Raw genomic sequence first — 27296 nt, 5'->3', positions numbered from 1 at the left:
ATCATAGCCACCCACAAAACATAGTTTACATTATTGTTCACTCGGAGTGTTATACATTCTATGGGTCTGGACAAACATATAATGGCATGTATCTATCATGCTGAAATATTTTCACTGTCCAAAAAATCCTCTGCGCTCTACCTATTCATCTGTTCCCCTTCTTCCCCATCCTCTACCCCAAGGAGATACTCATGTTTTTTCTTTAATTTTTATTTAAAATTAAAAAATGTTTTGTACAATTTTTAAAAGTTACTTTCTATTTACAGGACTTCCCAGGTGGTGCTAGTGGTAAAGAATCCATCTGCCAATGCAGGAGACTCAGGAAATGCAGGTCCCATCCCTGGGCCAGGAAAGTTCCCTGGAGAAGGAAATGGCAACCCACTCCAGTATTCTTGCCTGGAGAATGGACAGAGGAGCCTGGCGGGCTACAGTCCATGAGGCTGCAAAGAGTCGGACACGACTGAGCACACACACACACACACACACACACTTCCCATTTACAGTTATTACAAAATATTGGCTATATTCCCTGTGTTGTACAATACTTGAGGCTAGCTTGCACCCAGTAATTTGTGCCTTCCACTCCCTCACTTCTTTTCTGCCCCTTCTCCATTCTTTATATCTGTGAGTCTGCCTCTTTTCTGTTATATTCACTAGCTTGTTGTACTTTTTAGATTTCACATATACATGATACCATACAGTATTTGTCTTTCTGCCTGATTTCACTTAGCATAATGCCCTCCAAATCCATTCATGTTGCTGCAAATGGCAAAATTTAGTTCTTTTTTATTTGCATAATGACCCGTTGGTCATTTGCATTTTCTCTTTGGAAAAGTGTCTACTTAGTTCTTCTGCTCATTTTTAAACTGAGCTATTTGTTTTGCTGTTGAATTGTGTGAACTGTTTATAAATGCTGGCCATTAATCCTTTATTGGTCATATCATTTGCAAATATTTTCTCTCATTCTGTAGGTCATCTTTTCACTATGTCAAGGGTTTTCTTTGTTATGCAAAAGCTTTTAGGTTTAATTAGGTTCCATTTGCTTATTTTTGCTTTTATTCCCACTACTCTAGGAGACAAATCCAAAAAATATTTCTGTGATTTATGTCCAAGAGTGTTTTGCCTATGTTTTCCTCTGGGAGTTTTATAGTATACAATCCTTCTTTTGGATTTTTAATCATTTTGAGTTTATTTTTGTATAGGTATTACAGAATGTTCTAATTTTATTCTTTTTCAGGTAGCTGTTCAGTTTTCCTAGCACCATTTCCTGAAGAGACTGTCTTTTCAACATTGTACATTCTTGCTTCCTTTGTTGTAGATAAATTGACCATAAGGGTAAATTTATTTCTGGGCTGTCTATCCTATTCCATTGATCTATGTGTCTGTTTTCACTGTCTCCATAGTTTTGTCTTTCCCAGAATGTCATAGTTACAATTATACAGTTTGTAGCCTTTTCAGATTGGCAGCGGTATCTCGTTTTGGTTTTACTTTGCATTTCCCTCATGATTCATGATTCTTAACATATTTTTATGTACTTATTAGCTACTCATAATAGCTTCTTTGGTGAAATGTCTATTGAAATCCTTTGTGCAGTATGAAAAGCAGTGGGAACCCTGGCATAGTTGTGCCAGTTCCCCTTGTCCCCGAGTCCCATGGGTGATACAATGGGCCCAGAAAGAAGCTCTGCCTGCAGTGCGCTGCACAGGAGTGGAGGAACCCAGGACTTAGGGTTCAGCATCTTTTGTAACAAGCAGCCAATAAATCAGTAGCAGCTCTGGAGCATGAGTGGCTATGTGGTCATCTTTCAGTGGTGCTTCCACTTAGTGGCTTTAAGAACTGCTGCTTTCTATTCCTTCTACTTTAATTTCTTTCTCTTCCACACTTTCCTTTTTATTTTATTTTTTTTAAGTGTTTAAGCTGAGAGGGCCTGCTTGCATTTAATGTCTCGATTATCTTTTAAATCACTTTTGGAAACATTTTTCCTTCCCTTTCAGAAACATTCCAGGGACAGTACGTTTTACCTTTTATTTAGATACTGTGTTTACTCTGTTGGATTTCCCCCTCCATCACCAAAGATAAATGAGTAACTCCCATACCTCAGTGGTAACTGATAAAAAGACAGGTGTAAATTTCAGTAAGAAAAAAAAAAAACAGGGAAAAGAGAGGAGGAAAGGAAGGACAGGGGAGAGGAGAGGAGGAAAGGGAAGAAGGAAGAAAGAGAAAGATTTCTTATAGTTGTAGGAATTAAGATTCTCTGTAGATCCTCTTCTGGCACTGTATTCAAGGGATCTTAGGAGAATTCTTAGTTTCCTGTGGTAAACAGGGGAAAACACAAGATTTTCTTGAAAGATGTCATGGATGACAAAAAGGTTGTTAGAATCCTACTCCTACGATAGCTTCATCAACAGCAATGCAAGTCTCTCCTCCTCCCTCTTGTTCAAGGCCAGCTGCTCTCGAACAATGGAAGGCTAGGTACGTGGAATAACTCTGCAACAAGTTCTCAGTCCTGACACCAAAGAAGTTCTTTATTAATGCAATGAACTGAATTCTAACTTAATAATTCAAATGTCTTTATCTCAACAAATATTTACTCACTGGTGATACAGTTGCTCCTGAAGGAAAAACACACCTTGACCAAGTGAATAGGTTCTGTAGATTTTAATAATAGGAAAAGCAGCAGATTCACAGATATAGAAGACATACCAGTGATTACCAGTGGGGGGAGTGTCGGGGGGAGGGACAATATAGGTGTAGGAAGAAAAAAGAGGCTACTATTTAATTATATGAAATCATGTGTATGAAATTTTTTAAAGCTGTAAAGCACCACAGAATTTATAGCATCTTTCACTCAATAAAACATCAAAATAGAAGATCCATACTCTGAACCTCTTTTGTGCTATAATCAAGAGATGCATCCTTGAATGACTCTGTGTGTACTTCAATACAGTAGGCACGGATAGAGGAAAAACTGAAATAAAAGAAACCTGGGGAAGACTGCAGATCTAAGCATCGTGGCCAAGGTGTTGGCAGCCAAAAATGAACGTAAGAGAATGTAATGGACAATGTCTGCTTTAGAGGCTATTCTCAGAGCTACCTTGTTTTATCTTAAGTGACTCATGCATAGAAAAAATATTCCAGCTCCAAGGGTGCATGTGTTCTGGCTTCACAACCTTCAGGATCTGTAACTCTACTAAGGACACACACTTCTCAGAGCCTCAGTTTCCATGTTCCTTAATCAAGTATGACTTGATTATGGACTTGAGTTTTGAGGGCAGACAGAATTCAAGTCCGATTCCATCGTACATCAACGACTTAAATATGGATATGTTACTTAGCTGAAGCCTTTTTCAATATTTGTTTTTATTTTGTCCTTAAGCTGCGAAATGAGAATTACAAAAATACATACTGCAAAGAGTTGTGAGACTGAATTAATTTAATCTATTTAAAGCACTCAGCCTCAAATTCTGGACAAATTGCCCTTAAGTGTTACTGTTATAATTATTATCTCAAGTTTCTAGTATTCTGTCATAATATCTGAAGATCAGTTATAATAATAATGATAAAAAATTAAACATTCATTAGAGGTGATCAACAGCAAGAGTCTAGGTAATTATGAGCTATTTTTCCTCATCCATTTTTAAAATGTTGGAATAAAATGGTCTTAACCAAGTATCCTTGAGGTTATCTATGCTTAACATTTAAAGAGAAGAGGTGATTTGTGGTGGGCCTTCCTGGGTCTCACCAAAACTGAGTTCTTTTGTATTCCTGGGACTTTATGTCTTTCTAATAAAGACTTTATTTCTAGCTACCAACTTGCTCCTTGGAAGAAAAGCTATGACCAACCTAGACAGCATATTAAAAAGCAGGGACATTACTTTGCCAACAAAAGTCCATCTAGTCAAAGCTATGGTTTTTCCAGTAGTCAGGTATGGATGTGAGAATTGGACCATAAAGAAAGCTAAGTGCCGAAGAGCTGATGCTTTTGAACTGTGGTGTTAGAGAAGACTGTTGAGAGTCCCTTGGACTGCAAGGAGATCCAACCAGTCAATCCTAAAGGAAATCAGTCCTGAATGTTCATTGGAAGGATTGATGCTGAAGCTGAAACTCCAATACTTTGGCCACCTGATGCGAAGAACTGACTCATTGGAAAAGACCCCGAAACTGGGAAAGATTGAAGGCGGGAGGAGAAGGGGAAGACAGAGGATGAGAGGTTGAATGGCATCACCGACGTGATGGACATGAGTTTGAGTAGGCTCCAGGAGTTGGTGATGGACAGGGAAGCCTGGTATGCTGTAGTCCATGGGGTCGCAAACAGTCAGACACGACTGAGCAACTGAACTGAACCGAATTGAGCAGGCAGGTGGGGGCATGTGACTTGTTCTACTCAATGACACATAAGTAGAAATACAGTGTCTCATGGTTAGAAGCAGATTCTGTGGGTCTCTCACTCACGATAAATGATGAAACCAGAGGATCTAAGCAGGTTGGATTAGTGGTCACTGAGTGGAGAGCAGCTGATTTGAAGAGTCAGCCATACTCAGGGTGAACTGTGAGTGAAAACCTTTTACTGTGTAAAGCGCTGAGATGATGGGGCTGTTTGTTACAGCTGCATAACACAGGCAATCCTCATTAATACATTATGAAGCTCAAAGTTACTCTATTTTTCATACTTTAAATTCAGAACACCTGATGCAAAGAGCCAACTCAATGGAAAAGACCATGACGCTGGGAAAAACTGAGGGCAGGAGGAGAAGGGGGCAACAGAGGACGAGATGGTTGGATGGCATCACCGATTCAATGGAAAAAACCCTAGGAGATAGTGAAGGATAGGGAAGCCTGGCATGTTGCAGTCTGTGGGGGTGCAAAGAGTCGGACACAACTGAGCAACTGAACAACAACAAAATGTTGTTATATAACACAGAGGTCACCCAAGTGGTGGCAGAGCTCAGACTAAAATCCTGTTTCCACATTTCCTTCTACTACACTGGTCTATGATAGTCTAGACCCACAAACATGATTTGCAGGACTACTGTAAAAAACATAGGCAAGGTAAATAAGGTGCCTAGCATGAGACCTGTCCCATGGCAAACAATTTAAAAAATGGTAACTAATGTTTAGATTCCCTGTTTTCAAAACCTATTTTATATTGCTCTATGTTCCTGCCTGTGCCAAACATGCTGATTAATGACCTTTAATTCTGAACCCCTATTAAACTAGGAATTGATAATGTATCTCAATTTGGGAGCAATTACATTTTTATAGCTTAGATTGCTGGGATGGAATCTATACTTCACTCCATTTATTAATACATCTACTTAACGCATGAGAAATGCCTATCCATTTTTCAAACAATGACAGAAAATTCATTCACATTATATGCAGAAACTTTGAGAGTTTATAGAAGCAGAAGCCAAATTCCTGGGAATTATTTTATCATCATCACTTTTTGGTCTTAATTCCTGTAACCATGTATCTCCTCTAATCTTCCTTATCCTTACTGGTGACTTTTTTGTTGTCCCTCTTGTCTTTTGAAAGATGCATTATCACATCACTGTAAATTCCTTTTGGCACATCTAAGATAACATCTGGCTCTGGCATAATTCAAGGACATCAGAAAGCATTCAAACTATTAATAGAAATATACTGCCTTCAGTTTAGAAGGGGTCTTGGAGGTCATCCAATGCAGAGTCCTGAATTCTCATCCAAACAAATGCCTCAAAAATGTTGATTCTTAACACTCCCCACTAATAGTTTCAGCTCCCACTTGATTCTGCAATCATCCCTACAAACCCCTCTGGAAAATTTTTTCCTACTATTACACATATTATTCTCAACTTGACACTGTTACCCATTATATTAGCTATCTGTTTCTTTATCTAGAGCTTCATATCATCCATAGAGATGATAAATTGGAGTGTTTAACTTCTTAACTGAAATGTTGAACTGGGGAGAGACCCTAGCCCTGACAGAATCAAGGACAGAGATAGCCATTAGGCCAAGAGGTCTCCCTTCAGATTTTCATTAATAATGAGTAAATAATAGTTTCTATGTACACCCATTTTCTACTGTTAATAATCTACTTCTAAAATTGACAGTAGCAGTGTTTTAAAATGAAAGCCAACGCTAAGGCATTTTGAAAACTTTTATTACAGTTTGTTTTAAGGCTGAAAAAATCGTCCAGAGTTTAATTATAGTTAATTTGTTACTCAGAAATTCAACGGAAGCAAGTAGGCTGAAGTGGAAACATTTATTGCAGCCTTATTCATAACAGCCCTAAACCAAAAACAAATCAAACGTCATGTCAACAGGAGAATGGATAAACAAACTGTGGTATATTCAAATACTGGAATACTACTCAGTCAAAAAGAGGACAGAACTAATGACATGTGCAATGATGTGGATAAATCTCAAAAGCATTTCACTGAGTGACGTAAGCCTGATCCCGTCTGTATGACTTTTAAGAAGAGACAAGACAATTTCTGGTGATATAAGATAAAAAAATTTTGCCTTGGCATGAGGAAGACTACACGGAAGGAGGCACAAGGCAATGTTCTTGGATAATGGGAAAATTTCGTATCTTGATTTTGGATAGACTTACATGAGTATGAACACTAAACTGAACATTAAAGGTCTATGTGTTGTATGTGAATTACACCTACACAACAGCAGTAGCAACAAATACAGTAGTACACACAAATTTGGAAAAGCCTGAGATGAAAAATAGAGACAGTATCACTGACATATCACAAACTTCATGGAATGTCTACCCCAATATATAGTTTGGATGGTGCAACACTTAGATTATAAAGATCTTATACACCATCCTCTTCTCTTAGAAAAGAAGTTTTGTACAGGTAGGAGAAGTACTAGTAAGCCTCCACTATCGCTTGGTTACTACTAGGAACACTGCAAAGAACAGACTGTGGACCTACCACTTAACTTGCAGCCAGAGCTGCAAGGACATGAAAATTCAATTCAAATACAGAAGCCACATGTGTAGAGAATCAGGAAAACCAAGCATGGGAAGGTAGGACAGGAATGAGGTATCTCTACTACAGCTACTTGCACCCCCTTTCCCAATACCCAGGAGAACTGGTTAAGCCTCAAGTTTCTTCTATGAAGACTTGAATGGGTATCTCAATTAATTTCTTACTGACTTCAGCTCAATTACTACATCAGTATGGTCCAATATTTTTAGTATGCTGACTATATTGATGGCCTCCAAATACGAAACCTAGAAACAATAAACAAACAGAAACATGCTTTACAGATCAAAATAAAGAAAACCTTATTCTAAAAATTGAGACTGTACTTCCTTTTAAGAAAACAAAAAAAACAATAAAAAGATAACTCTGGTGGAATTTTCAAAGATTAAAGGAAGATTCAAGAATCAGCCAGGAGAAAATGTCCAGGTTACAAACAAAGAGAAACAAATCAAGTAGGTCCCAGAGTGAACCTCAAAAACAATGAATGCTAGCAGGTGATGGAGCAAAATCTAAAGCTCCCAACAGAAAAAGACTGTGACTGAAGTTGATGTGTGAGGACCACAGAACACTGTTCTCAGATGGTCCAGGAACGGAAACAAATTTAAAGATGTCAAACTTAGTGTAAAGCTATATGTGACAAATGCTATATGTTGGCTCATTCAATGTTGATTTCAATCACCTTTGTCTTCTAATTTACAGAGGCTATAAAAACAAAACACGCAAACAAAAATCCCTAAAACCCTCCTGTAGTTTTGTGAACTCTCTTGCTGTAAAGATGAGCCTGTAGCCTAGACACTTAACGCCTCTTCCTGTTTTTCCATCTTCATGCAAATGAGTGTGTACTGGCTGGAGCTGCAGAAGCCATTACGTTTGATGGAGCAAGAAGAGAAGAATTCTGAGTTTCTGACAGTATCACGAGCAGCTGAAACATCCCTGGGTTACCCATTCCTTGACTTCTTATTGAGTGAATAAAATAATGCCTTCCTTGTGGTAAGGATTTTTGTTACAGTTAAATACCATCCAAACTGATATATTACAACATTAAAGTTGCCTACATCTGATATAAGAAAAGATATAGATCTACTGGGCAGAAATACAATCCAGAAAACCCCAAAACGTACCTTGCTATATATAATAGACTATATATTCTTAGAGAGGGATGACTTAATAGGAATCATTTCCACTGGGTAAAAGTATCTGAGCTGTATATAACATACGTTAAGTTCATCAAAGTGATACACATAAATTATAAAATTATAAGAAAAATACATTAAAAAATTCAATATACACTAAATGTTTTTTCTAATCTGATCCCAAACTGGAAAAAGAACTTCCCAAATATAAAATCACTGAAAAAAAACTCACCAAAAAATTTATTTATTTGACTCCTTGAACATATATGACTATTTTGTATACACACATAAACCTAAGTCTAAAAGTCAAACAATATACCAGAAATATATTTGCCTCGAATGTTACAAGCAAATGCTACTTTTTCTTAATATATAAGGAAAAATGAACAGAGGCCATTTCTAGGACAATTCATAGAAGAAGAAATGCAAATGACCAATAAGCACAAAGCACGTTCAATTTTACTAATAAAAAAAGACATCTGAGATAAAACAAGGTAATGAGTTGCTTTGGGTTTTAGGTTATCAAAGAATGTGCCATAAAAAAATAATTAGAAGTAGGAACCAAAATTTATATACGTCTGATTGCCACCTCAGTTGAGTTATTTTTATTGGACTTGTATAAGCAGTGATTTTAACATAAATTTGAATTGCAAAGTACTGCTTTCAATGTCTTAAAATTATTCTAGGTGCATACTTCAAACAAAAACTACTTTGCATGCAGAAGATTTCCTGCCATGCACTTGGTCACACACTAGGTGATGGCAATAAAGTCTACAGAAATTACCCTGGTTGGTCTTCAAAATTTCAAAACTAGGAAAGATGGCATGACCAAGTGAGCATTGTGAAGCACTTTTGCTCAGGCCTGAATATCTACATGTCAAGAGCTCTGACCGAGGACCAAGAGGAACTGCATAAGGAAAAACTTGGACTAACTTTAATCAAATAGGAAATAAAGAAAAATCCTGATATCTCAAAAATAAATCTCAAAGGTATATTTTCAGTTTCATAAGGGATGAAGCAGTAATGATCACAGGCATGTCCCCCTGCTGCAAGGGATCGCTGCTAATAATAGCACAGAGTAATTTATAACAATATTTAAATTAAAGCAGAGGCTTACAGGAATGCATTATGTATCTCATATATATATATATTTCTTTTAATCTGTTTTCAATTTGTTAAAAGGAAAAATTTTTCTTTCTCTTTTCTCGGTAAAAATATTGTTAAATTGATAATGTGTCTTAAAAACAAAAGCTTCCAAGATCAAGGAAATAAGATACACACCCAGAGATAGGTCCCTAGGAGGACAAACAGCAAAATGTTAATTATAGTCATTTTGGGGTTATAGGATAATGATTACACAATGTTTTCTCTTTCCTACTTTCTTTTCTTTCCCAACTTGTCATGATGAAATTTTTCTTTAAAAAAATCAGGGTAAGGAAAAATATTTCTAAGTGACTGAAATCATCTATAAACCACTTAATTTTTATTCTGGGTAAAGCGAATATTCGGAACTAACCTGTAGTGTTGTTATTATTATCATTATTGTTTACCATTTTTATATTTCAAGGCTGAGTCTTTATTTCTGGCTTCTGTTTGTTGGCTTATAAATGGTTAAGTTCCCAACTCAGATCAGTTGCTTTACATAATCTTTATAAATATTCCTTTACTGTAGTTTTCTTCTGTTGGCACTGATCTCCAACGTGCTCCAAAATATTATTTCTGTGTCACCCAAACTTGTGTTTACTCTCTTTATCACAACTCAACATTTCAGTTTCTCCTGCCAGATTCTTCTCATTAATTTCATGCCTTTTTTAATGTACTTCTTCTTCATTTATATCAATGGATATAAATAAGATGTGTAGATAAAGATACAGGTACAGATACAGATATGGATAGAGAGTCACCACGTACCACTGAACCAAACAGACTGCCAGAGATTTCTCTAGAAAAGATGGGTTTGTTCAAGATCAGCAGAGAATTGCAATTTGGGGTCTACAATTTGGGGTGAGTGAACCACACGCATACACAAAGGAAGCAGAATGCTTTTATAGGGAGGGAAAGGAAGTTGGGAGGGCTAAGTAAACAAAGAACCCATGGTTTTTCATTGGGTAAGTCCTTGCCAGGAAAGAAGTGTCTTTCTTCTTCCTGTTGGGCTCACCAGTGCTGCAGGGCATGAGAGCTCCCCCTTCTGGTCTCCTAAGTACATCTAATTTAGGATTCTCTTCATTCATTTCTTACAAGTAATACAGTCCCAGTGCAATGTAGGTAACTGATGGACAGGCTGCTGCAGTCCATAGGGTTGCAAGGAGTCAGATACATCTGAGCAACTGAACTGAATACAGTCCTCATGCAATGTAGGTAATTCTCAACATCTAACTAGTGGGGCTGAGTTTAATTTAATTTCTCTGGGGTGAGGCCTGGGCATCAATCTTTTAGATTCTATTGTTCCAGAGTTGAGAACAACTGAACTGATTCATCTCTATCAAAGTAGCCCCCATCTCTATCAAAGTAGCCTCCTTATTCTACAACACTTGTCATGCTTTCATGTACAAAGAAATCACCAGAGATGCTGTTAAGATGCAGATTCTGATTCAGCCAAGTCAGATCTGAGAGTCCACATTTCTAACAATTTTCCAAGTGATATGATGGTACTGGTTTACAGACCACATTCTGCAAGGAGGTAGACCACACTACAGAAATGCAAAGAAATCACATGAGACATGGTAAAGATGGCATTTAAAAGATTGTGACAAGATGGAAATTATTCCTCCATAGGGACATTATTTATTCATGTCAAGTATTATTGGATGATAGCTCATTAGTCACTCATTGAGTCATTCAGAAATACTGGTTGAGAGCCTACTGTGTGCCAGACACTGTGCTAAAACACATCTAAGACAATTATTAGGAAGATCATCTAAGTGTTTACGACTAAGACACTGTGCTCTAAGAATCAAGTCTGGAATGATGACAGGCACAGATTTACCTGCTATTATATGATATGCCAGGCTGGATCAATCAAGGGCTGGAATCAAAATTGCAGGGAGGAATATCAATAACCTCAGATATGCAGATGATACCACCCTAATGGCAGAAAGTGAAGAGGAACTAAAGAGCCTCTGATGAAAGTGAAAGAGGAGAGTGAAAAAGCTGGCTTAAAACTCAACATTCAAAAAATGAAGATCATGGCATCTGGTCCCACCACTTCATGTCAAATAGATGGGTAAAAAGTGGAAGCAGTGACAGACTTTATTTTCTTGGGCTCAAAAATCACTGCTGATGGTGACTGCAGCCATGAGATTAAAAGACACTTGCTCTTTGGAAGAAAAGCTATGACCAACCTAGACAGCATATTAAAAAGCAGAGACATTACTTTGCTGACAAAGGTCCATCTAGTCAAGGCTATGGTTTTTCCAGTAGTCATGTATGGATGTGAGAGTTGGACTATAAAGAAAGCTGAGTGACGAAGAATTGATGCTTTTGAACTGTGGTGTTGGAGAAGACTCTTGAGAGTCCCTTGGACTGCAAGGAGATCCAACCAGCCCATCCTAAAGGAAATCAGTTCTGAATATTCATTGGAAGGACTGATGCTGAAGCTGAAACTCCAATCCTTTGGCCACCTGATGCGAAGACCTGACTCCTTGGAAAAGAACCTGATGCTGGGAAAGATTGAAGGCAGGAGGAGAAGGGGACGACAGAGGATGAGATGGTTGGATGGCATCACCGACTCAACGGACATGAGTTTGAGTAAATTCTGGGAGTTGGTGATGGGCTGGGAGCCCTGGTGTGCTGCAGTCCATGGGGTCGCAAAGAGTCGGACACAACTGAGCGACTGAACTGAGTATCCGTCAAAGCCTTTAGTTATTGGGCTGCCCATCTTCCACAAAGCCATTCAGACACCAAATCACTATTTTCGTCTTATGTACCACCGTTCCTCAAGGGTACTGATCTCATTCATCTAAGGGAGTTGGGTCACCACCTTGTTCCTGTCTCAATCCCAGGGATGTGGAGGACAAATGATTTATTTTTTAGTAAGAGACAAAGGAAAAGTGTATCTTGCTTTCCCTTACATTCCACAATCTAAAATATTTTCTCAGGTAGTATGAGAAAATACTGAGAAAATTTTCTCAGGTAGTGTGAGAATATGGTATAATCTCACAACACTAGCTTAACAGAGGCTGCACACATGATCTGGGATGAAATGTCCACTAAGTCCCCCCCATTCTTTGTACTCCAAAGATGAGAAAACCGCCTACTTAAAGAATTCATCAGTGAGAAACCAGCCCCATATAGCATATTCACTGCTACATCCAACAGTAAGAGAAACTGAGAAATGTAGTCTCTAGATACACAGCCATGAACCAACTTAAGATGAATCACTATGGGAAAAAGGGAGAATTAACCTGGGAGAACAGATAGTAGCCTGTCATAAACAGTAAGTATCCACAGATTTTATAAACATGCATTTTCCCTCAGCTAAAAAGATAAGAAAGACTCAGCGCATAACTAAGGTTTAGTCCCAGCTTCCAGGGACAGTGAAATTGACAGACTAGTAAATATGTATTCACACAGACATAACGAGGTCACAATGTTCTGATGAAATCAGAACTCTGTATTTGCATTTTATTTCCACATGACGTTCTTCTTGACAGATAAGGAGAAAGCTGATTTATTCTTCCGGGTGCAAGAACAATGCAAACAATTAACATACAACAACTTAACATCTGGAAAACATACATTTAAACATAAATATAATTCATTCACTGTAGCACTTAGGTTTCCTTGGAGACTTTAACCCAAGGTCTACATGAATCAAGGAAAACATTTTAGATTGAACAACACTGTACAAAAACCAGGGGTAAGTCTTTCTGTCCTAATGCTATTCACTCAAATACACAGCGATTAGATTACTCAGGGAGGCCACTCTCTTTGTTTATTGCCAGCATTTCCTTCATTAAGATCAAATCAGTAATCAAAAACTCAGCTTCATCTTGTGTACTTTATCTCATACCTAGGAACACAACAATTCACTATCAGGCATGATGTTGAATATACTGCAAAATGCAAACTGTCAAAATTTTCTATGGGCTTATTAATTCCTGTTATTTTGGCATGTCTCTGTTGTTTACATATGACTGCTCAGAGTGAAGCTGTTTTTACATTAGTTCACATATGCTGGTTAACAGAAGCATAAAGAGCTTAAGAAGCATTAAGCTTCTACTTAATAAAAATGATTAAGATGGTAAATTTTATATGTATTTCATTGCAATAAAAAACAGAATAAGTGTTTTAAGTTCCTGAGTTTACTGCAACTTGTTATACAGCAATAGAAAATAAATACAATTACTACATTTTCTTAGATGAATAAACTGCTTAGAGTGTAAACAACTTATTTAAGTTTAAATGGCTGATCAGTTGACAGAGATGGGGTTTGGACCCAGATAGTCAGAGGAAGAGTCCAAGATTTTAATCTCCCAATATGTATGCCTGTCTTTTAAAAAATGTTGTAAGTAGAGTAGAGAAGGTAGTTTAATCTTCAAAAAAGGTCATGACTTTAATAATTCACCATTTTTAAGACAGGATATTAAACACATTTTCTTCTGCCTTCAGTATGTTTTGTATCTATCTATTCATGAGGATGGGTTTTTAAAGTTTTATAATAATAAATTATTTTGCTTTCATAGGACATTATTCATAATGGGATCCAAGTAGATTAAAAAACCACACAGTGTTTTTTAAAAATAGTAGCAGTGGAGGCGGGGCTAAGATGGCGGAGGAATAGGACGGGGAGACCACTCTCTCCTCCACAAATTTATCGAAAGAACATCTGAACGCTGAGCAAACTTCACAAAACTACTTCTGAAGGCTGGCAGAGGACGTCAGGCTTCCACAAAGACAGCGCATTATCTTCACAAGAGGTAGGAGAAATTATAAAAGATAAAAAGAGAGACGAAAGAGTTAGGGACGGAGACCTGTCCAGGGGAGGGAGTCGTAAAAGAGGAGAAATTTCCAAGCACCAGGAAACCCTCTCACCGGCGGGTGTGGGGGAAGATTTCTTATCTCGGAGGGCAACGTAACTGGGAGGAAAAAATAAATAAAACCCACAGATTACGTGCCTAAAGCAACTCCCAGTAAAGAACCCCAGACGCTCGCATCATCCGCCACCAGCAAGTGGGGGCTGAACGGAGAGGAGCGGGCGGCACTGCCTAGGGTAAGGACCGGGCCCGAGTGCCCTGAGGGCAATCTGAGGGAGCTAACGTGAGATAGTAACCTAAACTGTGGGACAGCCAGAGAGAGAGAACTATCCCGCGAAAAGCCCAACTCTTAAGGCACTGCCGGCCCGCTCACAGAACAAAGAACTGAGCGATACCAGAGGAGAGCTAGCCGGCTGCGGACCGCCCCATCCCCCGCCGGACACAGCAGGCAGGCGGGGCCCGCCAGAGCCGGAAAGGGGCAAACTCGGCCCCAGAGAGGGCACCCCCTACCAAACTGCAAACAGCCTCCCAGTTTCTAAGCAAAGACTGCCTGAGATCCCGGAGGGTCGACAGCCGCCGGGAGGGTCGCAGCCAGAGACCAGCTCCCCAGAACCGACACAAAGCACACCGGAGCCGGGCGCGCCCGTAAACCGAGGCGGGGACCAGGGAGGTGATAAGCCGCACCGCCCCAACAGGGGAGAGCGCGCTCGCCAAACTCCTGGCTGCCTGAGCAGCTCCGACCGGGAACGGCACAAGCCGTGGGCGAAACCGAGTCTGCGCCTTTGTGGAGTAACCGGGAGCCTGAACCTGAGCGGCCTAGACCTGGGAAGTGCACGCATCTCAGGGCCCACTCCCCGGCCCACTCCCTGGCTGAGTAACCTGAAGCCTGAGCAGGGTAGACGGGGAAAGCACACACGCCGTGAGCGGCTGAGACACTGCGAGCTCACCACACACACGCCAGGTTTGCAGTGTTCCTTCCTCCCCACAGCACGATTGAACAAGCAAACCTAAAGAGACCACCTCCACCCCTTTGTTGCAGGGCGGAAATTAGATACTGAAGAGATCTCCAAACAGAAGCCAAATAAACAGAGGGAAGCGCTTTGGAAGTGACAGGCCAACAGATTAAAATCCCTGTAGTTAATACCGACTCCATTGAAAAGGACCTATAGATCTTGAAAAGTATAAGCAGGAACAAGGATCTATCTGAAACTGAGCAGACCCCACACTGCCCACAACAGCTCCAGAGAAAGTCCAGGATATATATACTTTTTACTATTATTATTATTATTATTTTTTTTAATATTTTGAAAAAAAATATTTTTTTAATTAAAAAAAATTTTTTTCTCTTCTTTCCTTTTTCTTCAAGTCCTCTATTACACCTTTAACTTTCATTTTCATAACCCACTATTAACTTGCAAAAAAAAAAACCCTATTTTTGAAGCAAACTGCATACATATATCTTATACCTTTTGTGTTTTCTTTTTTTACTGTTTTTCTCCTGTTTTACATTTTTTACTGTTTCTTTTTTTACTGTTTTACTGGTTTTTTTTTTCTTTTTACACTGTTTCCTTTTTTCCTTTTTTTTTTATATTGTAAGTTTTATAAGAGTCTAACCTCTACTCTAGATTTTTAATCTTTGTTTTACATATTTGATATCAATTTTGTACATTTAAGAACCCAATCTTTAGGACCCATTTTTACTCAGGAGTGTGATCACTGGCCTGATTACTCTCTCCCCCTATTGATGCTCTTTCTTCTCCCCCAGGGAACCTCTATCTCCCACCCTCCTCCTTCTCTTTTCAACCCAATTCTGTGAATCTCTGAGGGTGTTCTGGGTACCGGAGAACACTTTGGGAACAGAATACTGCCCAGATCTCTCTCTCCCCTCCTGATCCCCCCCTATCTACTCATGCTCACCTCTATTACATTCCTCCCCCCTCTCTATGTATCTCTGTGAACCACTCTGAGGGTTCCAAACTGTGGAAAGCACAGAGGGAAGTGCTTACTGGCTAGATTGCTCTCTCCACATTTGAATTCCCCTCTTCCCCTCCTGGTCACCTCAACACCCCCCCCCCCACCTCATCTCTCCATGTAACTCAGTGAACCTTTCTGGGTATCCCTCACTGTGGAGAATCTTTTCACCATTAACCTAAAAGTTTTATTATTGATGCTGTATGGAAGAAGTCTTGAAGCTACTGCAAGAATAAGACTGAAAGCCAGGGGAAACATTAATTAATAAGAGACCATCCAATAGCTTCCACATATACACTGAAACCAAGCTCCACCCAAGAGCCAATAAGTTCCAGAGCTAGACATACCACACAAATTCTCCAGCAATGCAGGAACATAGCCCTGAGCATCAATATACAGGCTGCCCAGAGGCACACCAAATCCATAGACATCTCAAAATTAATACTGGTCACTCCACTGCACTCTAGAGAGCAGAAATCCAGCTCCACCCACCAGAACACCGACACAAGCTCCCCCAACCAGGAAGCCTTGACAAGCCACCTGTCCAACCCCAACCACAGTGAGGAACCTCCACAATAAAGAGGAACTTCATACTACCAGAATACAGAAGGGCCACGCCTAACACAGCAATCTAAACGAGATGAAAAGGCAGAGAAATACTTAGCAAGTAAAGGAAAATGAGAAATGCCCACAAAACCAAACAAAAGAGGAGGAGATAGGGAATCTATCTGAAAAAGAATTTAGAATAATGATAATAAAAATGATCCAAAATCTTGAAAGCAAAATGGAGTTACAGATAAATAGCCTGGAGACAAGGATTGAGAAGATGCAAGAAATGTTTATCAAGGACTTAGAAGAAATAAAAAGGAATCAATATAGAATGAATAATGAAATAAAGGAGATAAAAGACACTCTGGAGGGAACCAACAGTAGAATAATGGAGGCAGAAGATAGGATAAGTGAGGTAGAAGATAGAATGATGGAAATAAATGAAGCAGAGAGGAAAAAAGAAAAAAGAATCAAAAGAAATGAGGAAAACCTCAGGGACCTCTGGGACAATATGAAACGCCCCAACATTCGAATCATAGGAGTCCCAGAAGAAGAAGATAAAAGGAAAGGCCATGAAAAAATACTCGAGGAGATAATAGTTGAAAATTTCCCTAAAATGAGGAAAGAAATAGTCACAGAAGTCCAAGAAACCCAGAGAGTTCCAAACAGGATAAACCCAAGGCGAAACACCCCAAGACACATATTAATCAAATTAACAAAGATCAAACACAAAGAACAAATATTAAAAGCAGCAAGGGAAAAACAACAAATAACACACAAGGGGATCCCCATAAGGATAACAGCTGATCTTTCAATAGAAACCCTTCAGGCTAGAAGGGAATGGCAGGACATACTTAAAGTAATGAAAGAGAATAATCTACAACCCAGATTACTGTACCCAGCAAGGATCTCATTCAGATATGAAGGAGAATTCAAAAGCTTTACAGACAAGCAAGAGCTGAGGGAATTCAGCACCACCAAACCAGCTCTCCAACAAATGCTAAAGGATCTTCTCTAAACAGGAAACACAGAAAGGATGTTTCAACACGAACTCAAAACAACAAAGTAAATGGCAACGGGATCATACTTATCAATAATTACCTTAAATGTAAATGGGTTGAATGCCCCAACCAAAAGACAAAGGCTTGCTGAATGGATACAAAAACAAGACCCCTATATATGCTGTCTACAAGAGACCCACCTCAAAACTAGGGACACACACAGGCTGAAAGTGAAGGGATGGGAAAATCATATTTCATGCAAACGGAGACCAAAAGAAAGCAGGAGTCACAATACTCATTTCAGATAAAATAGACTTTAAAATAAAGGATGTGAAAAGGGACAAAGAAGGACACTACATAAAGATCAAAGGCTCAATCCAAGAAGAAGACGTAACAATCATAAATATATATGCACCCAACATAGGAGCACCACAATATATAAGGCAAATACTAACAAGTATGAAAGGGGAAATTAACAATAACACAATAATAGTGGGAGACTTTAATACTCCACTCACGCATATGGATAGATCAACTAAACAGAAAATTAACAAGGAAACACAAACTTTAAATGATACAATAGACAAATTAGATTTAATTGATATTTACAGGACTTTCCACCCCAAAACAATCAATTTTACCTTTTTCTCAAGTGCACATGGAACTTTCTCCAGGATAGATCACATCCTGGGCCATAAATCTAGCCTTGGTAAATTCAAAAATATTGAAATCATCCCAGCCATCTTCTCTGACCACAATGCAGTAAGATTAGACCTCAATTACAGGAAAAAAACTATTAAAAATTCCAACATATGGAGGCTAAACAACACGCTTCTGAATAACCAACAAATCACAGAAGAAATCAAAAAAGAAATCAAATTATGCATAGAAACGAATGAAAATGAAAACACAACAACCCAAAACCTATGGGACACTGTGAAAGCAATACTAAGGGGAAGGTTCATAGCAATACAGGCGTACCTCAAGAAACAAGAAAAAAATCAAATAAATCAACTAACTCTACACCTAAAGCAACTAGAGAAGGAAGAAATGAAGAACCCCAGGGTCAGTAGAAGGAAAGAAATCTTAAAAATTAGGGCAGAAATAAATGCAAAAGAAACAAAAGAGACCATAGCAAAAATCAACAAAACTAAAAGCTGGTTTTTCGAGAAGATAAACAAAATTGACAAGCCATTAGCCAGACTCATCAAGAAACAAAGGGAGAAGAATCAGATCAACAAAATTAGAAATGAAAATGGAGAGATCACAACAGACTCCACAGAAATACAAAGGATCATAAGAGACTACTACCAACAGCTATATGCCAATAAAATGGACAACTTGGAAGAAATGGACAAATTTTTAGAAAAGTATAACTTTCCAAAACTGAACCAGGAAGAAATAGAAGATCTTAACAGACCCATCACAAGCACGGAAATCGAAACTGTAATCAGAAATCTTCCAGCAAACAAAAGCCCAGGACCAGACGGCTTCACAGCGGAATTCTACCAAAAATTTAGAGAAGAGCTAACACCTATCCTACTCAAACTCTTCCAGAAAATTGCAGAAGATGGTAAACTTCCAAACTCATTCTATGAGGCCACCATCACCCTAATTCCAAAACCAGACAAAGATGTCACAAAAAAAGGAAAACTACAGGCCAATATCACTGATGAACATAGATGCAAAAATCCTTAATAAAATTCTAGCAAACAGAATCCAACATCATATTAAAAAGATCATACATCATGACCAGGTGGGCTTTATCCCAGGAATGCAAGGTTTTTTTAACATCTGCAAATCAATCAATGTAACACACCACATTAACAAATTGAAAGAAAAAAACCATATGGTTATCTCAATAGATGCAGAAAAAGCCTTTGACAAAATTCAGCATCCGTTTATGATAAAAACCCTCCAGAAAGCAGGAATAGAAGGAACATATCTCAACATAATAAAAGCTATATATGACAAACCCACAGCAAACATTATCCTCAATGGTGAAAAATTGAAAGCATTTCCCCTAAAGTCAGGAACAAGGCAAGGATGCCCACTTTCACCACTACTATTCAACATAGTTTTGGAAGTTTTGGCCACAGCAATCAGAGCTGAAAAAGAAATAAAAGGAATACAGATAGGAAAAGAAGAAGTAAAACTCTCACTGTTTGCAGATGACATGATCCTCTACATAGAAAACTCTAAAGACTCTACTAGAAAATTACTCGAGTTAATCAATGAATATAGTAAAGTTGCAGGATATAAAATTAACACACAGAAATCCCTTGCATTCCTATACTCCAATAATGAGAAAACAGAAAGAGAAATTAAGGAAACAATACCATTCACCATTGCAACAAAAAGAATAAAATACTTACGAATATATCTACCTAAAGAAAAAAAAGACTTATATATAGAAAACTATAAAACACTGATGAAAGAAATCAAAGAGGACACAAACAGATGGAGAAATATACCGTGTTCATGGATCGGAAGAATTAATATAGTGAAAATGAGCATACTACCCAAAGCAATCTATAGATTCAATGCAATCCCTATCAAGCTACCAATGGTATTTTTCACAGAACTAGAACAAATCATCTCACAATTTGTATGGAAATATAAGAAACCTCGAATAGCCAAAGCAATCTTGAGGAAGAAGAATGGAACTGGAGGAATCAACCTGCCTGACTTCAGGCTCTACTACAAAGCCACAGTCATCAAGACAGTATGGTACTGGCACAAAGATAGAAATATAGATCAATGGAACAAAATAGAAAGCCCAGAGATAAACCCACGCACATACGGACACCTTATCTTCAACAAAGGAGGCAAGAATATACAATGGACAAAAGACAATCTCTTTAACAAGTGGTGCTGGGAAAACTGGTCAACCACTTGTAAAAGAATGAAACTAGAACACTTCCTAACACCATACACAAAAATAAACTCAAAATGGATTAAAGATCTAAACGTAAGACCAGAAACTATAAAACTCCTAGAGGAAAACATAGGCAAAACACTCTCCGACATAAATCACAGCAGGATCCTCCATGACCCACCTCCCAGAATATTGGAAATAAAAGCAAAAATAAACAAATGGGACCTAATTAAAATTAAAAGCTTTTGCACAACAAAGGAAACTATAAGCAAGGTGAAAAGACAGCCTTCAGAATGGGAGAAAATAATAGCAAATGAAGCAACAGACAAACAATTAATCTCAAAAATATACAAGCAACTTCTGCAGCTGAATTCCAGAAAAATAAACGACCCAATCAAAAAATGGGCCAAAGAACTAAACAGACATTTCTCCAAAGAAGACATACAGATGGCTAACAAACACATGAAAAGATGCTCAACATCACTCATTATTAGAGAAATGCAAATCAAAACCACAATGAGGTATCATTTCACACCAGTCAGAATGGCTGCTATCCAAAAGTCTACAAGCAGTAAATGCTGGAGAGGGTGTGGAGAAAAGGGAACCCTCTTACACTGTTGGTGGGAATGCAAACTAGTACAGCCACTATGGAGAACAGTGTGGAGATTCCTTAAAAAACTGGGAATAGAACTGCCATATGACCCAGCAATCCCACTGCTGGGCATATACACCGAGGAAACCAGAATTGAAAGAGACGCATGTAACCCAATGTTCATCGCAGCACTGTTTACAATAGCCAGGACATGGAAGCAACCTAGATGTCCATCAGCAGACGAATGGATAAGGAAGCTGTGGTACATATACACAATGGAATATTACTCAGCCATTAAAAAAAATACATTTGAATCGGTTCTACTGAGATGGATGAAACTGGAGCCCATTATACAGAGTGAAGTAAGCCAGAAAGAAAAACAACAATACAGTATACTAATGCATATATATGGAATTTGAAAGATGGCAACGATAACCCTATATGCGAGACAGAATAAGAGACACAGATGCATAGAACAATTTTATGGACTCTGAGGGAGAAGGTGAGGGTGGGACGTTCTGGGAGAATAGCATTGAAACATGTATATTATCATATGTGAAACAGAACACCATTCCATGTTCGACGCATGAGACAAGGGCTCAGGGCCGGGGCAATGGGAAGACCCAGAGGGATGGGATGGGGAGGGAGGTGTGTGGGGGGTCCAGGAAGGGGAACACATGTAAACCCATGGCTGATTCATGTCAATGTATGGCAAAAACTATTACAATATTGTAAAGTAATTAGCCCCCAACTAAAATAAATAAATTTATAAAAAATAAAAAAATAAAAAAAATAAAAATAGTAGTAGTGTAATGAGATAAAAACTGTCTCAAAGGTAAGTGCCAGATGATATAGGGCAAAGTATCTCTTCTCACTCAAGGAATAAAGTTATTATGGTTGTTTACATATTGAAGGAGCACATATTAAAACCCTACAATTGCTCCCTCTTGCACACTGAATAAAGTATAATTCCCCAGTCAGTCACGATATGCAGTTTCAGCTTTACTTTCAACAACTTGTCTTCATAAGCCTTCTATTCCTGACTACTAATGATTCCAAAATACCTGGTGCTTTTCTGTGTCTATACCTCTGCTCACACTACAGCCAAATGAAATTAGCTTCCTCTTCGCCTCTGCCTCTATAATTTATTCTTTAAAATTCTTTAAAGCAGAGCTCAAACTCTACCATGTTGGTAAAGCACTTTAGCACAAAAACCCCTGCTGGAAATGGTTTATCTCTCCCCCATCTCTGTGGATATTCACTCCCTACACAGATTCATCATTTACTTTGTAAAATTATTAGTATTCAATTCAATTTCTTGAATATTTATGGAATTTTCAGACATGGTGCCAAACTGCATGGAAAGCAGTGAATGACACACAGACTCTGCCTTCGAAGAGTTATCTCTCAGTTGATTAATAGCTATTTGAACAACAAGCACCTAAGATTTCAAAGTAACTTTTAAAAATACAAATTAGGCTTTAAAATAGGAAAATCTTTCACAATTTAACGTGAATAACAAACATTTACCTTAAAAATAAAGTCTGACTTTTAAACAAAATAAACACAACTCTCTTACAGAACAAAAAATAGACCCAAGGGCTCTCAACCTATGCTCACAAGGTCAGTACTCTCCTCAGAGTCAACAAAAATTGAAAGGAAAAATATCTGGGACTGGGACACAAAATCCGAACAGGTTAGGGTTGAAACAGAAAGTGTCAGATGAGGAAATAGATTACGTTAAAAAAAATCTTTATTCATTAAAGGTGATAAAAAAATAAGGAGGATTCATTATCAAAATATCTCAAGTCTCCCAAAATCTATGTATGTAAAAGCAGCAATGGGTGTTTTTCTAGAGCTACTGAGGTGGATTCTAAATTTCATGTAGAAAAGAAATTAAAGAGGTTGTCTCTACCAGATAAAAAGCCAATCATAAACTTTGTAATTACCCGACATTTAGAACAGAAAGCCCAGAACATATTATCTTGAATCAATGAGGAAAATACCAACTTCTCAAATGTGGATTTTGTTTGACTAGATGGCCACCTGGAAAACAACTAAAGTTGAGTACCTATTAACTACTCACAAAGACAAACTCCAAAGGGTCTGTGATTTACATGTAAAAAATGAGATTATAGCTCTGCTCAAGGAAGATAGAATAGATGTACTTTGCCCTATTCCTCTTCCTAAGTGCAACTAGAAACCTTCCACATTATATACCAAAGCAAACAGAGGACAACTCTGAGAGGTGGAGACAGGAGGCAGACCAGCTAGGGAATTGGGGACCAATGGAATGAAACAGAGGCATGTTTCATGGATTTTCTTTTTGCCTCATATATTCTAGACTTGGAGTTAATGAAGCTGGCAACCCAGAAACACCAATGACTTCAGACAAATAAAAAAAAATCCCAACAAAAGCCCACTCTCCTGCCAAAGGATCAGGACACAGGCAGCCTAGCAAGATCAAAAACCTGTCAGATAATAACTGCTCTACTCCGTCCTAACACCACGGAAAATACTGTGCCCCCTCTCCCACCCACGACAGCAGAGGCTGAGGGGAATTTAGGCTCCCATCCTTGCCGGGCTACGAAGAGGTATTGTCAGGGAATGCTCAACAGGGAGCTGGGACTTCCAGCTCCACCCTATGGTAACACAGGCTCCAAAGCCCCAAGATGTCAGTGGGAACCACCACAGGGAGACTGGAATTCCACCTCCACCTGGAAGTAACTAAGTTCCCTCCCTACCCCCTCCACTGCACAGGGCTAGTGTCAGGGGAGGCCGAGGAGAGAATGAATACGCTTACCACTGCCCAGTCCCCTGTGATGCAACTGGAGTCCATGTGGGGAGCAGAAATGAGGCCCTCTTACCCTAAGAGGGTCAATTTATCAAGATGATATAATAATTATAAACATGTGCACACCAAACAGTAGAGCCCCACAGTATATAAAGCAAACACTGGCAAAGGTGAAGGGAGAAACGGGCTTACAGTAATGTATTACCACTGTCAATAAGGTACAAAACTTCTATGCAGGTTAGTAAAGAACCGGAAGACCTGAATAACACTACTCAATCAACTCCAACACCCAATAACAGCAGAATACACATTCTTCTCAAGTTCACATGGGACATACTCCAGCACAGATGGTATGTTAAGTCATAAAATGAGTCTCAATAAATTTAAAAACTTAACTCAGTATCTTCTCTAACCACAATGGAACAAAGCTAGGTAAAAACAAAGCTATATAAAAACCAGAAAACTCACAAACATGTGGAAATTAAATAACAAATTAAATAATAAATTAAATAACAAATTAAATAATAAATTAAATAATTTAATTAATTAAACAACCAGTGGGCCAAAGAATAAATCACAAGGGGTATTAGAAAATACTGTGAGACAAATAAAAACAAGACAGAACTTACCGGAATTTATGGGAATCGGTGAAAGCAGTGCTCAGAGGGAAGTTCGTAGTTGTAAACACCTGCATTAAAAGAAGAAGAAGAAGAAAGAGCTCAAATCAATAACTTTACCCCAAAGGAACTAGAAGAAAAACAGCAAACTAAATACGTGATGGCAACAACATTTGCTGGGAGAGGCGTACCCCTTTGTACAGCACTCGGGGAAATCTTATTCTAATGACCACGATTACTGTCTAAATACTCATGGCCCCATATAAAGCCTAATACTCTTCTACCTGTGGTCTCTCACATAAAAATGCTGCTTGAGTGCTGTCATTGATCACAACTGGATAAGTTCAGTTCAGTTCAGTTTAGTTCAGTCGCTCAGTCGTGTCCAACTCTTTGCGACCCCATGAACTGTAGCACACCAGGCCTCCCTGTCCATCACTAACTCCCGGAGTCCACCAAACCCATGTCCATTGAGTCAGTGATGCCATCCAGCCATCTCATCCTCTGTCGTCCCCTTCTCCTTCTGCCCTCAATCTTTCCCAGCATCAAGGTCTTTTCAAATGAGTCAGCTCTTTGCATCAGGTGGCCAAAGGATTGGAGTTTCAGCTTCAACATCAGTCCTTCCAATGAACACCCAGGACTGATCTCCTTTAGGATGGATTGGTTGGATCTCCTTGCAGTCCAAGGGACTCTCAAGAGTCTTCTCCAGCACCACAGTTCAAAAGCATCAATTCTTCGGCACTCAGCTTTCTTTATAGTCCAACTCTCACATCCATACATGACTACTGGAAAAACCATAGCCTTGACTACACAGACCTTTGTTGGCAAAGTAATGTCTCTGCTTTTTAATATGCTGTCTAGGTTAGTCATAACTTTCCTTCCAAGGAGTAAGCATCTTTTTTAATAAGTTAAGTTAGTGGTTAGCAAACTAAAAGGAGGCCCACAGTATGCTTCTGTATGGTCCCTGAGTTAAGACTGGGTTTTTACATTTTTAAAGAGTTATTAACAACAAACAAACAAAAAAAACAAAACAAAAACCAAGAAGTACATGTGCCAGAGAGTGTATGTGGTCTGAGACAACTAAAGTATTTACTATTTGGCCCTTTGAAGAACAAGTCTGCCACTTCCTTGGCCATGTTATATTTTGCTGACAACCTTCAAGTCTTGGTGGCTTATAAAAACAAAGGTTTCCTTTTCACTGAGTTTATATGTCAGTGATGGGACAGTTATGGTGCAGCTCTTCATTCTACGTGCCTTCTTCATTCTGGGATCCAAGGTGTAAGAGCAGAGCCTATCTGGCAAAGGGAATCAAGCAAAGGCTGAACCAATGTTGACTCTTACTGTTTCCATACTTAGATGGGGCACAAATTCCCTTGGTCAAAGCAGGTCACAAGGCCAAGTTTTATGTCACTGCAGCAGGAGAAATACACCTCCTCTCCAAGAAGCATCATCTGGAAGAGGCTTTTACTACGGGGCTCAATAGAGAGAGGGCAGTGAATAACCAAAAGCAACCACACAGCCTATTGCAAAAGGTTAAGTGGAGACAGCGTTAAAAGTATGCTAGTTGCTCAGTCATGTCCAACTCTTGTAACCCCAAGGACCGTAGCCCACTAGGCTCCTCTGTCCATGGGATTCTCCAGGCCAGAATAATGGAGTGGGTTGCCTTCTCCAGGGGATTTTCCTGACCCAGGATCAAACCAAGTCTCCTGCCTTGCAGCTGGATTCTTAACTGTCTAAGCCAGCAGGGAAGCCCAAGTGGATATAAAGCCTGCTCAAGTCACCACATTTTGTAGAAGGGTAAGTGCAGTAAGTAACTTTAGACATCAGTAAGCTAAATACACATGTAATTTCCAGGGTAGCAACTAAACAAACAGAAACAGACAAAACTTCTAAACCAGTAAATATTTAAATGACAAAAATAAAATAAAAAGCAGTTTAGAAAAAAGGAAAAGAAACAACAAATATGTCAAATGTACAAAGTAAGACAGAAAATTTAGGTCCAAATTCTCGGGGATTACTTTAAATGTAAATGTGCTAAATGTTCCAGTTAAGGGACAGTCTCCACCAGTGCTGTTTCTCCCTTGGGGTCTGAACAAAGCTACAGTTCAATGGACACTGTGTAGCTGTGAGCAATTTATATTAGTGGAAGTCTGATTATTGTGCACCAGTGAAAACCATAGTTAATATTTATTATATTTATCAATCATCTATAGCAGGCACTACATTAAACATGAATTAACTCACAGCAACCTTATGTGGCTACCATCCCCATTTTATAAATGAAGAAACTGATACTTGTAAGTTGGAGTCCCTAGCCCAGATTCACCCACAGAACCTGAGATAGGTTTGAGCCCAGGCAGTCTGCGCAAGAGCTCATATTGTAGCTACCATGCTCTGCTGCTCACATATCTTCTAAGCTTGTGGTTCTCAAAAGAGGGCACACATCAGAATCTCAGGAAGGCTTTCTCAAACATCCCCACGGCTCCTAATTCAGTAGATGTGGAGCAGACCCTGAGAATCTGTACTTCTGTTGTATCCAGGGATGCTGCTGACGCTGGTCCGGGGACCAGCTTTGAGACCACTTTGAGAACAGCTGCTCAAAGGATGCAGGAGCGAGCTCTAGCTCAGATCTGTGGTTCTCCCTTCACCTCCTGACCCAGGTGTCTGTGTAATCACGCACACTAAGTCACTTCAGTCGTGTCCGACTCTTTGTGACCCCCTGGACTGTAGCCCACCAGGCTCCTCTGTCCATGGGATTCTCCAGGGAAAGATACTGGAGTGGGTAGCCATTTCCTCCTCCAGG

At 39.0% G+C, this 27296-nt stretch overlaps 1 protein-coding gene across 2 annotated transcripts in view; it reads right to left on the bottom strand.

The window, feature by feature from the left end:
- The window catches only part of LOC145529256 (uncharacterized), a 336599-nt gene that overhangs the window by 149972 nt on the left and 159331 nt on the right, over positions 1 to 27296 (bottom strand). For both annotated transcript variants that reach the window (XR_014071067.1, XM_081549261.1), the window contains exon 3: positions 24509 to 24567. Coding sequence is in view for 1 of the 2 variants with exons in the window: in XM_081549261.1 (XP_081405387.1) it covers positions 24509 to 24567 (59 nt within the window). In the remaining variant the exon portion in view is untranslated. The remainder of the gene's footprint in view (positions 1 to 24508; positions 24568 to 27296) is intronic.

This window comes from Giraffa tippelskirchi, chromosome 12 (assembly GCF_054371585.1).
Source record: "Giraffa tippelskirchi isolate mGirTip1 chromosome 12, T2T-mGirTip1v1.2.pri, whole genome shotgun sequence".
Classification (NCBI taxonomy): domain Eukaryota; kingdom Metazoa; phylum Chordata; class Mammalia; order Artiodactyla; family Giraffidae; genus Giraffa; species Giraffa tippelskirchi.
This window is presented reverse-complemented; position numbering and strand designations above follow the sequence as displayed.